The 12,937-nt window shown below is 40.9% G+C and overlaps 1 protein-coding gene across 1 annotated transcript in view; it reads left to right on the top strand.

The window, feature by feature from the left end:
- The window catches only part of PLCB2 (phospholipase C beta 2), a 201,259-nt gene that overhangs the window by 63,367 nt on the left and 124,955 nt on the right, over window positions 1-12,937 (top strand). The window contains exon 3 of the mRNA XM_075193063.1: window positions 8,941-9,009. Within this exon, the coding sequence (XP_075049164.1) occupies window positions 8,941-9,009 (69 nt within the window). The remainder of the gene's footprint in view (window positions 1-8,940; window positions 9,010-12,937) is intronic.

Raw genomic sequence — 12,937 nt, 5'->3', positions numbered from 1 at the left:
GAAGTGATGTAATATCATACAATAGACAAAGATCAGTTTTTGTAAATATATATATATATATATATATATATATATATATATATATATATATATGTAAACATATGGTATGTATAAACAACAGATTACACTTATAGGCATGTAGGTAACATGCATAGGTATAACAGCTAGAAATGCGCAGACTCGGTTTTTTAAAACTGAGTACCGAGCTGAGCCGGCTCGGTACTCTCCTGCTTTCTCGGATCTGATGATGAGACAAAACATCATTGTCGCTTTGTCGGATCTTGCGGTTTTGGATTACATATAAGTCCCTCCCCAGGAGATCCGGCACCATTGCTCACACTGACACAGGAGAGGTAGCATCGTTCTTGTCACTCTTCACCCTCAAATCTCATTATTTCTGTCCTGCAACACCACACATAAATCACTGACAGTGTGTATTCTACTCAGTTGTCATTTCGTTTAAGAGCTATGTCTTCTCTTTCTTTTCAACTGACCCAGATCTCAAGAGATGCAGTGAGCTCCTGGTGAGCAAGTTGACAGCTCAAGTGGTACATGACACAACAATGTCTCCTCTTTCAGTTTCTCAGGCAACTGCTGCTAGGAAAAAACTTGGCATTCCCAAGAGACATACTGTTGATGCAGATAAGTCAGCACAAAATTTTGACATCTGGTCTGATCTAAAAGAAGTGCCCAAAATTCATTACATCTCTGCCGTAACTCCACCTGATCCTACTATCAACATCCAAAGAATGGTGGAGTATTATTTTAGTAACAACATACAAATTAGAGATGAACGGGCTCGGTTCCCCGAGAACCGAACCCACCCGAACTTTGGGTATCCGAGTACCGAGCTGAGTAGGCTCGGTAGTCTCCCGCCCGTTCGAAATCCAAATCGAGGCTGAGCGTCATTGTGACGTCGTCGGATCTCGGGGCTCGGTTCTCGCGATACTTGAAGATTATAAATACACGCCTCCACAGCAATCCATCGCCATTTGACAGAGGGAGAGAGCAGGGTGTAGTCACAGACTGATTAGAGCAGGGACAGAGAATACAATATTCTGATTCCAATTGTGCTAACAAAAATCACTAGAGAAGAGAGGAGGATAGAGGAGTTTTTTTTTTTTCAATATTTGGCACTCAAAGTGCTTTTTGGGTGTCACCTATTATTTTGCCTAAATATTTCTGGCTGTCAAAATTACTATCTGTCAGCAGTATCTACCAAATAATTTTTAGCACTCCCCAGTGCTTTTGGGGTGTCCCCCATAATTGTGCATAAATATTTCTGGCTGTCAAAATTACTATCTGTCAGCAGTATCTTCCAAATATTTTTTAGCACTCCCCAGTGCTTTTGGGGTGTCCCCCATAATTGTGTATAAATATTGCATAAAACAAAAAAATTCACTTCTTATGTGTGGAATTATTTATACCCAAATCCAGACAACAATTGTATAGCCATTTGTAGTGTATGTCAAGCCACAGTCAGTCGAGGGAGGGACCTTAACCATCTTGGAACCTCGTCTATGTTATGCCATTTAACGAGAGATCATGGCAAAGTGTTGGGAAAAGCTGAAAGTTCTTCCCAAAAAATTACAAGCACTCCATCATCAGCTAAGACCCTCCACTCACTGACATCCCGACGGCTACAAAATACACCCACCACACCACCCTCATCAATATCCTCAGTAGCGCTCGGAGTTAGCCCGGCATCCGACTTATTAAGGTTGGATGACTCCTGCACTATTATTGATTCCTCTGAAGAAAGCATTAGTCCCACTGCTGCTGCTGCTGCTGGGGGTGAATCGTAAGCCCAGAGGCAGGTCATGAAAATGAGCAGTCCCACATTTCAGCAATTAACTGTGAAACAATCATTTGCTAGGGGAAGCAAATATGACAGCAGTCACCCAGTCGCCAAGCGAATCACAGACGCCATGGCTGCAATGTTAGTGTTGGATCTGCATCCAATCTCCACATTAAACGCAGCTGGTTTTTCACAGTTAATTGAGGTTTTGTGTCCGCGTTACAGAATTCCATCGCGACACCATTTCTCCCGTAAAGCAATTCCACAACTATACCAAAAAGTGTGTAAAAATGTAGAGATTGCACTGAAAAATGCCATTCTGCCCACTGTCCACTTAACCACAGATATGTGGACAAGTGGAAGTGGCCAAACCAAAGACTATATGACTGTGACAGCCCACTGGGTTGGTCATTCACCTTCACCAGCAGGAACAGCATCAGCATGTACACCACTACGTAACATTTGTCACAGGCAGGCCACTCTTTGTATCACCGGCTTCACTAACAGGCATACAGCTGACAATTTGTTACGCAAACTGAGAGATGTGATTGATGCATGGCTTATATCACTTGGACTCTCCCCAGGGTATGTCATTTCTGATAACGCCAACAATATAGTGCAAGCATTACAGCTGGGTGATTTCCAACACATTCCCTGTTTTGCTCACACCATCAACTTGGTGGTGCAGAGCTTCCTACGAAATAACCGTGAGGTGCAGGAGGTCCTTTCGGTGGCCCGTAAAATTTCAGGCCATTTCAGGCATTTAGCCACAGCATGTAGGAGATTACAACAGCTCCAAGAGCAGTTTAACTTGCCCTGCCACCAACTTAAGCAAGAGGTGGTAACTAGGTGGAATTCCACCCTGTACATGCTTCAGAGGATGGAGGAACAGCGCAAAGCCATCCAAGCATATTGCACAAGCCATGACATTGGGAAAGGAGGGGGGATGTATTTCACTTTTGCACAGTGGGGAATCCTTTCAGTGCTGTGCAAGGTGCTGAAACCATTTGAAGTTGTGACGTGTGAGGTGAGTGCAGGCTAGTTTGAGCCAAGTTATTCCTTTAATTAGACTATTGGAAAAGCAGCTTGAGAAAATGAAGGAGGAGCTGAAAGCAAGCAATTCAGCAAAGTATGTTGGCCTTGTCGATCAAGTACTTAATTCGCTTCACAATGATCCTCGAGTTATTAAGATCTTGAACTCGGATCAGTACGTTTTGGCCACTGTGCTTGATCCAAGGTTTAAGACCTACATTGAGTCTTTACTTGTAAATGAGCGAGATGTGAACTTTTGCAAGGAGTTATTGGTCAGCAAGTTGTCCGCTGAACTGGGCCTTGGCTTGACGACATGTCCTCTTTCAGTTTCTCAGGCAACTGCTGCTCGTAAAATAATTAAATTTTCCAAAGCGAAGCAGGGAAGACGCAGGGGGCAGACCAGAACAGTTTAACATCTGGGCTGGTTTGAAAGATTTTTCAAAAAAATGTGTGACCTTGCCCATTACTCCATCCAATCCGAGTGTTAACTTGCAAAGGATGGTGGAGGATTATTTTCAAGAGGTAATTGATATGGAAATGTCAGACAGTCCCTTTCGTTACTGGAAAGAAAAGCAGGCCATTTGGAAACCCATGTACAAACTTGCTTTGCAATACTTAAGCTGCCCACCCTCCAGTGTGTACTCTGAACGAATGTTCAGCACAGCAGGGAACTTAGTCAGTGATCGCCGTAGAAGGTTACTTCCCAAAAATGTGGAGAAAATGATGTTTATAAAAATGAACTACATCTTCCACGAGGAAGGCCTTCACCATCCAAGACATCCAAGCAGTAACTGTACTCTAATGGCGGATTCAAGCGGCGATGAATTGATAGTCTGTGATGATGACGTACACACTGATGAGGGTGAGGATGAAGATGATGACGATAACATCTTTTTAAAACTTTCTATATAAGTGTAGGGTGCAATCTACCCCCAAAGAGGAAAGGGACTTGGGGCATTTCCATATCACGTACCGTCTTGAAAGGCTGCTGTTTGGGCAATTTCTCCTTAAGGGTAGGGTGTCATAGACAGAGTGACCCCAAACTGGCTTTGTCCATTTCAATTAATATTGTACAGTCTATAACGGCTGAATTTTTTTGTATTTTCGACAAGTGGAGGGGGCCTATAGAGCCAGAAACCAAACTGGCTTTGTCCATTTCAATTAATATTGTACAGTCTATAACGGCTGAATTTTTTGTTTTTTTCAACAAGTGGAGGGGGGCCTATAGAGACAGAAAGCAAACTGCCTTTTTCCATTTCTTTACATATTTAACTATAAGTGTAGGGTGTAATATACATCCAAAGATGATGGCTGCATTGCCAATATGCATAGGCGGAGAGGAAGACAATCTGTTTTGTGTGTAGAATAAATGAAGGCCTACCTACCAGGAATTAAACTGTTTTTTTGGATAATTTATTAGCTTTACAATTAGATTACATATCTATGAAACAGGTAGAGCACTAAATTGGGTTATTTTAGGCCCAAAAACATTGATTTTCCAACAAAATAGCAAAACAAAACCAAAACACGCAATGGCGGTTTTGCAAAACCAAAACACGACGGTAATCCAGATCCAAAACCGAATACAAAACCAAAACAGGTGGGTCAGTGACCATCTCTAATACAAATAGACATGTCAGGCAGTCCCTTTACAAACTGGGGAAAAAAACTAAAAAGGCAATTTGGAGAACCATGTACAAACTCACTTTGCAATACCTAAGCTGCCCACCCTCCAGTGTGCACTCTGTGAACTTTGGCAGTGATCGGCGTAGGAGGCTACGTCCTAAAAATTGACTGGAAATGACTGGAAATTAATGTTATTGAGGTTAATAATAAAGTAGGAACAAAAAAAAGCCACATTATGTGATTTTAGCATTTTATAGCAATTTTTGCAAAAAAATACATATCCAATACCAAAACCAAAACACATGAGGGCAGATTTAGCAAAACCAGAACCAAATCACAAAGTTAATACAGAATCAAAACCAAAACACAGGGGTCAGTGAACATCCCTAATAACAGCTACTGTTACCTGTATCGCACATCTTATCAAAACAGTCCCAAATACTAATAAAGGTATATTAGACACACAGGGCTCATAGAGAGTTGGACGTACATCACTTTTTGCTAGCATAAGATACACATTTCTGTACTGTGGATGCAGACCTAGATGCATGTGTTTTTCTATAGATTTTACTGTACCATTGACTTTCATATTCTTATGCCTTGAGTGGCAGAACAGTGGCAGGCAGGTGTGGGCAAGCATTGGCTGAGTACAGTAAGGGCTTGCTCACATAAGGCACACATACTTTTAGGAGGCCATCTCTTGTGGGTGATGGAGGACTGGTACAACAATATGCAATGATGATGATGACCATCAACAGCATTATCTAATCGCTTTGATTAGATCATTGCATATTGACCCCTTCAGTGTTGCGGCTATATAATATCAAGTCGCAGCCATAGGGGAAAGAAACAGATGTTTGTATTTAACTTAATTTAATTTGTATAAGTTTGTATTTAATTATATATAATGTTAAAAAGGCATTAATTAATAACTGTGAAGACACTATTCTCGGTTGTGTATATAAAACTTTGTTACATTACGTTACATTATTATATTATATTGTTTTAGTGCAACTTTACCTTCTATTACTAACACTTTCAAGCCACATCTCTATGCTGTTGTGGGTGTGCGTACACACACTTTATATGCCTGATGTATGCCTAGTGCATACATCAGAGGTTCCCAAGTTTACAGGAGGCTCCCGAATTTCGGGGGGTCCAGAAGAGAAGGCATCCTCCCGGGTCATGATGGAGGCGGGGCTTAATGTTGCGATTCTCACAATAAATGGTACCCCCTCATCACATCCATTGACTACTTCCACCCAAGTTGGGTCAATGTTATAGAGCATAATGTAATGTCCAAGGTATAGTATAAAAGAAATAAATTAGTCAAAAACCTAGTCCATATTGAAAACTGTTTTTGCTCATAGGGTTACCAAAGCAATATTGCTAAACAACAATGACCATTATATACCAATCTACCATTATGTGGGTCATCAAGGAAGTTAGATACAAAAGGGCAAAACACATTTTCTAAAGGATGATTTGAGAACTGGCTGTTTAATGCCTGGCAGTGTATGGCATATTGAAAACAGCTAAATCGCCAGATAAAACGGCAGTTTATTGAAAACCGCTATCAAAACCACCTGGATAAAGAAGGGATTTTTTAATGCCTGCTTCTGATTGGTTAGATAGCTCAAACATGCTATCTTGCAATTCCGAACATAAGAGGAGGTATTATTGACATAATGGAGCAATCATTATATATATATATATATATATATATATATATATATATATATATATATATATTATTGATCGAGGGGCACAGTTAACTTATGGAGGCAAATTTGATTTTTCATTATATTAAGAGGGTAATGTTATTGTATTATTATATTATGGGGGTACTATGTAGTGTCACATGTGCGTCATAAATAATTATAGCCCCCATTAGCAATCAAATAGTATTGTGCAGTTAATATAATTATGTATTCATATGTATTAATATTCCCCACAGTCCTTAATATAATGACATTTTTTATTTTACCCCATAAGTTAATTATAAATTAATTTTGCTCCTTAATCAATAATTTATATGTCAGTGCTGCCTCATGTTCTGAATGGTGATATAGCTCATACAGCAGGCAGTTTGAGCAATCTCACCTCTTACAACCACCTCTTTTTCTGGCGATTTTCCTGGCTGTTTTGTATTTTGATAATGTTAAAAATCTGGATAGCGATCTGTAAAGTGGTGGTTTGTTAAACTGTGTTTTTCTGCCTTTTAGCTGGTGGCTTGGACTTTAGTAAACAAAACACTGAAAACTGGTGGTTTCATCAAACCACCCTTTACTAAATCTATCACCTAAACAGAAAATTGAGCCCCAAGTTGGTATTGACGGCTTTGGGTACAGTGTTTGTATGAACAAGATCCATACACACCTTATGCTGGAAGTTTGGCAAATTTCAACAGAAATAAAGCATCAGCAAATAATCCCAAATGATTTCCAGAAGAAACAAAGCTGTTCTGGCAACCAACAAAACACACATATTATATATAGATGCTCAGGCTCGGTTTTCTGAAAACAAGCCCACCCAAACTTAGGGGATCCGAGTAAGCTTGCGAGCCGGCTCGTTACTTTCGCACATCATCGGATCTGAATCGAGGCAAAACGTCATTTGTTTTGTTGTCGGATCTCGCGAGTTTTGGATTCCATAAGTACCTCCCTCCCCAGGAGATCCAGCGCCATTGCTCACACAGAAACAGGGGTAGCAGTGTTCTTGTCACTCTCCAGTCTCCAGTGACATTGCTCATACAGAAATAGGAGGGGTAGCAGTGTTCTTGTCACTCTCCAGTCTCCAGTGACATTGCTCAGTGACATTGCTCATACAGAAATAGGAGGGGTAGCAGTGTTCTTGTCACTTGACAAAAACTGACTGGAAATGATTGGAAATTAGTGTTATTGGGGTTAATAATAATGTAGGGATAAAAAAGAGCCAAATTGTGTGAGTTTAGCAAAACAAAAATAGGGATTTAAAAAAAAAAAAAATCTGGAACCAAAACGCACGAGGGCGGTTTTACCAAAGCATGAAGTTAATCCAGATTCAAAACCAAAACACGGGGGTCAGTGAACATCTCTAATTATATAGTTCCCTTCCTCCACAACCAATCAAAATATTCCTGCCAGGCTTAGTTCTGATCTTTAGTGAAATAAAGCAGGGTTGTGCTGTTTTAGTGACCACTTTATCACAACTAATCTCATGCGTCTGTCAGCATGAGAAGGCTTCTACTGCAAGTTGCAGCTTCAGTTTAAGTTTTGTATTTTCTCATACTTGCCTACTTTTGAGATCCCGTTTACAGGAGGGGAGATCTCAGTGATGTGGGCTGGGGGTGTGGCCACCAGAATTGTGCCATTAGGCCCCGTCCCTCTGCAAAATTATACTATTTTCCGCCTATTGCAGCAGGGGGCCATGATGACGCAATTCTCTGTGAATCACGTCACTAAGGCCCACCCCCTGCTCAGTCATTAAGGAAGTGACAAGATTCGGGAGATTGAGCTGCTCTCCTGGGAATCCAGAAGAACTGCCAGACACTCGGGTGTCTCCCGGAGATTACGGGAGAGTAGGCAACTATTTATTTTGTTACACACCAAATAAAAAGGGTCTTGGAAATAAATATTTTTTTAGAAAAGGTGTTGTTAGGCAGAGGGTCATGTGAGCACAATTGTCATAGTTACTAATTCATACTTACCTACTTTCTTCAGCTCTCTTCCGGGAGTCAGCCAGTGGAGGTGGGCGTGAGGGGGATGGGGCAGCCAAAATCGCGTCATTTCGGCCCCGCCCCCTGTTCACCGGGAATCGCGGCGTTTGGGATCTAATTCTGCCCACTTCACTAGGAAGTGGGGCACTTCCTAGTGAAGTGGGCAGAATTCGGAAGATTGCCACACTCACCCTGGAGTCCGGGAGACTCTCGCAAAATGCGGGAGTCTCCCGGACATTCCGGGAGAGTTGGCAAATATGTACTAATTTGAAACAACCAAACAACCAGCACTGCCTCTCCTCCAGTGAACTCAATCAGGTCAACCGGAATTTATATTTTTGCTCCCTTTGTCACTCTTGTTGTTCCTTCCACATTGGTACAGGTTTATCAGCCCATTCTACATCTCATCTCATTTGCTTAAATAAAATAAATCCATGTCATCAATAATTAAAATGATCAGCACAATTATAAAAACACCTACAATAAGAAAGAAAATAAAAAAGTTGATGTTGAATTACAAGTCTCCACAGGTGGGTGACTATGTGTGGTCATGAGCTGTACTGTATACAGGTTGTAGGGCTCTTTATATGAAAAGTTTTGCTAAATTGCTGTACGGTGAAGAGCAGACATGTTTCCATAAGATTCAGTATCAGCCATCCAATCACACAATATATCTGTATGGAAATTAATGATTAGATTTTTTTACAGACCTTTTTCACAATTTCAATTCGATAACATATTTCATTATTATTGTCATTATTTATTTGTTTTTTGTTGTCTTCTATAGGAAATTGAATTTGTCGAACTGACCACTATCCGGGATACACGATTTGGAAAATATGCTAAAATTCCAAAGGTATGAATTATATTATGGAACCTTTTAGAAAAATATATATATTTTATATATATATATATATATATATATATATATATATATATATATATATATATATATATATATATATATATATATATTAAAGATGAGCGCACTCGGATTTATGAAATCCGAGCCCACCCGAACGTTGCCGATTTGAGTCGGATCCGAGACAGATCCGGGTATTGGCGCCAAATTCAAATCTGAAACTGAGGCTCTGACTCATAATCCCGTTGTCGGATCTCGCGATACTCGGATCCTATAAATTCCCCGCTAGTCGCCGCCATCTTCACTCGGGCATTGATCAGGGTAGAGGGAGGGTGTGTTAGGTGGTCCTCTGTCCTGCTATATCTCGTGCTGTTCAGTTAAATTCTGTGCTGTTCAGTTAAGTTCTGTGCTGTGCTGTGCTGTGCTGTGCTCAGTCCAGTGGTGCTGTGTCCTGTGCTCTGTCCTGCTGAGTTCAGTAGTGCTGCTGGGTCCTGCGCTGTGTCCTGTTCAGTCCAGTGGTGCTGTGTCCTGTGCTCTGTGCTTCTAAGGGCATAGTTATTTCCCCATTATTCCCAAGCTTTTTAAAAAAATAAAAAAAAATAATAATTATAACCAAATTTGCAAAGCCAATCCAGCAGTATATAAGCCCATTGGTACTGCAATATTACCAAGTTCACACATTCAGCAGTAAAAGTCCAGTGGTACTGCTATTACAAAGTTCACTGATTCAGCAGTGTATAAGTCCAGTGGCACTGCTATTACACAGTTCCCTGATTCAGCAGTGTATAAGTCCAGTGGTACTGCTATTACAAAGTTCACTGATTCAGCAGTGTATAAGTTCAGTGGTACGGCTATTACAAAGTTCACTGATTCAGCAGTGTATAAGTCCAGTGGTACTGCTATTACAAAGTTCACTGATTCAGCAGTATAAGTCCAGTGCTACTCTCCTGTGCCGCATATAATTTTTAAAGGCTTTGCCGAGTGTGTGTGGCTTAGGGGTACGCTCTCTTGTGCTACATATAATGTAAAAACCAAAATTTGGAGGATAAAGTAGGGAAAGATCAAGACCCACTTCCTCCTAATGCTGAAGCTGCTGCCACTAGTCATGACATAGATGATGAAATGCCATCAACGTCGTCTGGCAAGCCCGATGCCCAATCTCCTAGTACAGGGCATGTAAAATCCAAAAAGCCCAAGTTCTCAAAAAATAGCAAAAAGAGAAACTTAAAATCATCTGAGGAGAAACGTAAAGTTGGCAATATGCCATTTACGACACGTAGTGGCAAGGAACGGCTTAGGCCCTGGCCCGTGTTCAGGACTAGTGGTCCAGCTTCACCCAAGGATCTAAGCCCTCCTCCCCCCCCTACAAAAAATTTAAGAGAGTTATGCTGTCAGCAACAACAACAAAACAGCAAAGAACTCTGCCTTCTAAACAGATGACATCACAAATCCCCAAGGCGAGTCAAAGGGTGTTGTTGGTTGTGAACCCTGACCTTTCCATCACTGTACGGGAAGAGGTGACTCCATCCAGCATTTGCAGCACGCCCTCTGCATATGCTGCAAGGATCACCCACAGTCCAGTTACAGATTTGGCTAATGAAGGTGTGAATGTTGTACACTGGGAGGAGGATATTGATGTAGCTGGCGCTGAGGAGGATGTTGATAATTATGATGCAGACAGATACCAAATTGCCTTTCTCAATTTCTATTTATATTCTAGATTATATAACGGCTGAAAAGTTTTCTGTTTTACTTCTAGTGGAGAGGGGATCTGATGCAGACAGATACCAAACTGCCTTTGTCCATTTCTTTGTATATTTGAATTTCTAGTTCTACAGTCTATGCAGGCTGCTTTATTTATATTCAACTACAAGTGTAGGGCGGGGGAGGGGGGGCATAGATAGCCACCAAAGTAAAGTGGTCCATTTAATTTTACTTTCTAGCTCCACAGTCTGTGCAGCCTGCTTTTTTTATCTTCAAAGTATTTATATTTACAAGCCTTAAATCTAAATTAACTAGAGGTAGTGACGTGGTAGAACTCCAAAAGGCAGTTTGGAAGCCCCTGTACAAACTGGCTCTATTTTTTAACTGAGTTGTCCCCCCTCCAGTGTGTACTCGGAAAGAGTTTTTAGTGCAGCGGGGAACCTGGTCAGTGAGCGGCGAAGGAGGTTGCTTCCTCACAACGTTGAAAAAATGATGTTTATAAAAATGAATAATCAATTACTCAATGAAGTACAGCACTGCCCTCCAGACAGTACAGAGGGACTGTGGTTGTGGAGTCCAGCGGGGACGAATTGATAATGTGTGAGGAGGAGGAAGTACACACTGTAGGGGGAGAGGAATCAGAGGTTGAGGATGAGGACGACATCTTTCCTCAGTAGAGCCTGTTTAGTTTGTACAGGGAGAGATGAATTGTTTTATTGGTGTGGTGGCCCAAACAAACCAATCATTTCAGCCACAGTTGTTATGTAGGCCCTGTCGCTGAAATGATTGGTTTGTTAAAGTGTGCATGTCCTATTTCAACAACATAAGGGTGGGTGGTAGGGCCCAAGGACAATTCCATCTTGCAACTTTTTTTTTGGCATTATGTGACCATTCAACAGTCGTTTGCCATGTTCAAAAAGTAAAAGAAAATGCCAACAAATTCAATAAATTAAATCAAAAGTTAAATGCCCTGTCATTATTTAAAACAAGAGGTTTTGACGTGCTAGAATTAGTGTAGTGTTAAGATGTTATAAACACTACACTTAGAAATTGGAGGAGGTATTGTGGCCCCGGTATCAAATTGGGTACCGGGGCCACCCTACTACGCAGTCCAGATACTTGTTTGGTGCAATTCAGACCAGTTGAGGGTGTATTTATTTTATTGTGGCCCCGGTATCAAATTGGGTACCGGGGCCACCCCACTACGCAGTCCAGATACTTGTTTGGTGGAATTCAGACCAGTTGAGGGTGTATTTATTTTATTGTGGCCCCGGTTTTAAATTGGGTACCGGGGCCACCCCACTACGCAGTCCAGATACTTGTTTGGTGGAATTCAGACCAGTTGAGGGTTTTATTATTATATTGTGGGGACCACTCTATACCACACTACCACTCTATACCACTCTATTTAATACTTTAATTCTATTTAATACTTTAATTCTATTACTAATTCCCATAAAGAGGAACTGCGGCTTCTATTTAATACTTTAATTCTATTAGTAGTTACCATAAAGAGGAACAAAATAAACCAATTTTACCAAAAGTATAATATGACTTACAAACACTACACTTGAAAGATGGTGCCTTTAAATGAAAAAGTCAGTCTTAATTGCACGACTATGTGCAACAGGGACAGTTTTTTGGTTTACAAAGTCAACCAATAACACTTCGACCCTGTCTGTCTTTAACATACTTTATGGGATCTTAATGACGAATGGTCTGTACCATGTTTGGAGGAGGTATTGTGGCCCCGGTACCAAATTGGGTACCGGGGCCACTCCACTTTGCAGTCCAGATAGAGGTGTATCAGATATTAAACAACGTTGACTGTTGCTGCAAAAATTTTAAATAATATTGTGGGGAACACTACACTACGCAGTCCATAAACTTTTTGGGTGGAATTCAGACCTGTGTAGGGTTTTTTAATAATATTGTGGTGACCCACTCCTCTACGCAGTCCAGGTACATTATTGGTGCGAATCATACAAGTACATGGTTTTTAATTTATATTGTGGTGACCCACTCCTCTACGCAGTCCAGGTACATTATTGGAGCGAATCATACAAGTTCAGGGTTTTTAATTTATATTGTGGTGACCCACTCCTCTACGCAGTCCAGGTACATTATTGGTGCGAATCATACAAGTACAGGGTTTTTAATTTATATTGTGGTGACCCACTCCTCTACGCAGTCCAGGTACATTATTGGAGCAAATCAT

This window comes from Mixophyes fleayi, chromosome 12 (genome assembly GCF_038048845.1).
Source record: "Mixophyes fleayi isolate aMixFle1 chromosome 12, aMixFle1.hap1, whole genome shotgun sequence".
NCBI classification, from domain to species: Eukaryota; Metazoa; Chordata; class Amphibia; order Anura; family Limnodynastidae; genus Mixophyes; species Mixophyes fleayi.
Note: the sequence above shows the minus strand (reverse complement) of the source record. Positions and strands in the feature narration are given on the sequence as shown.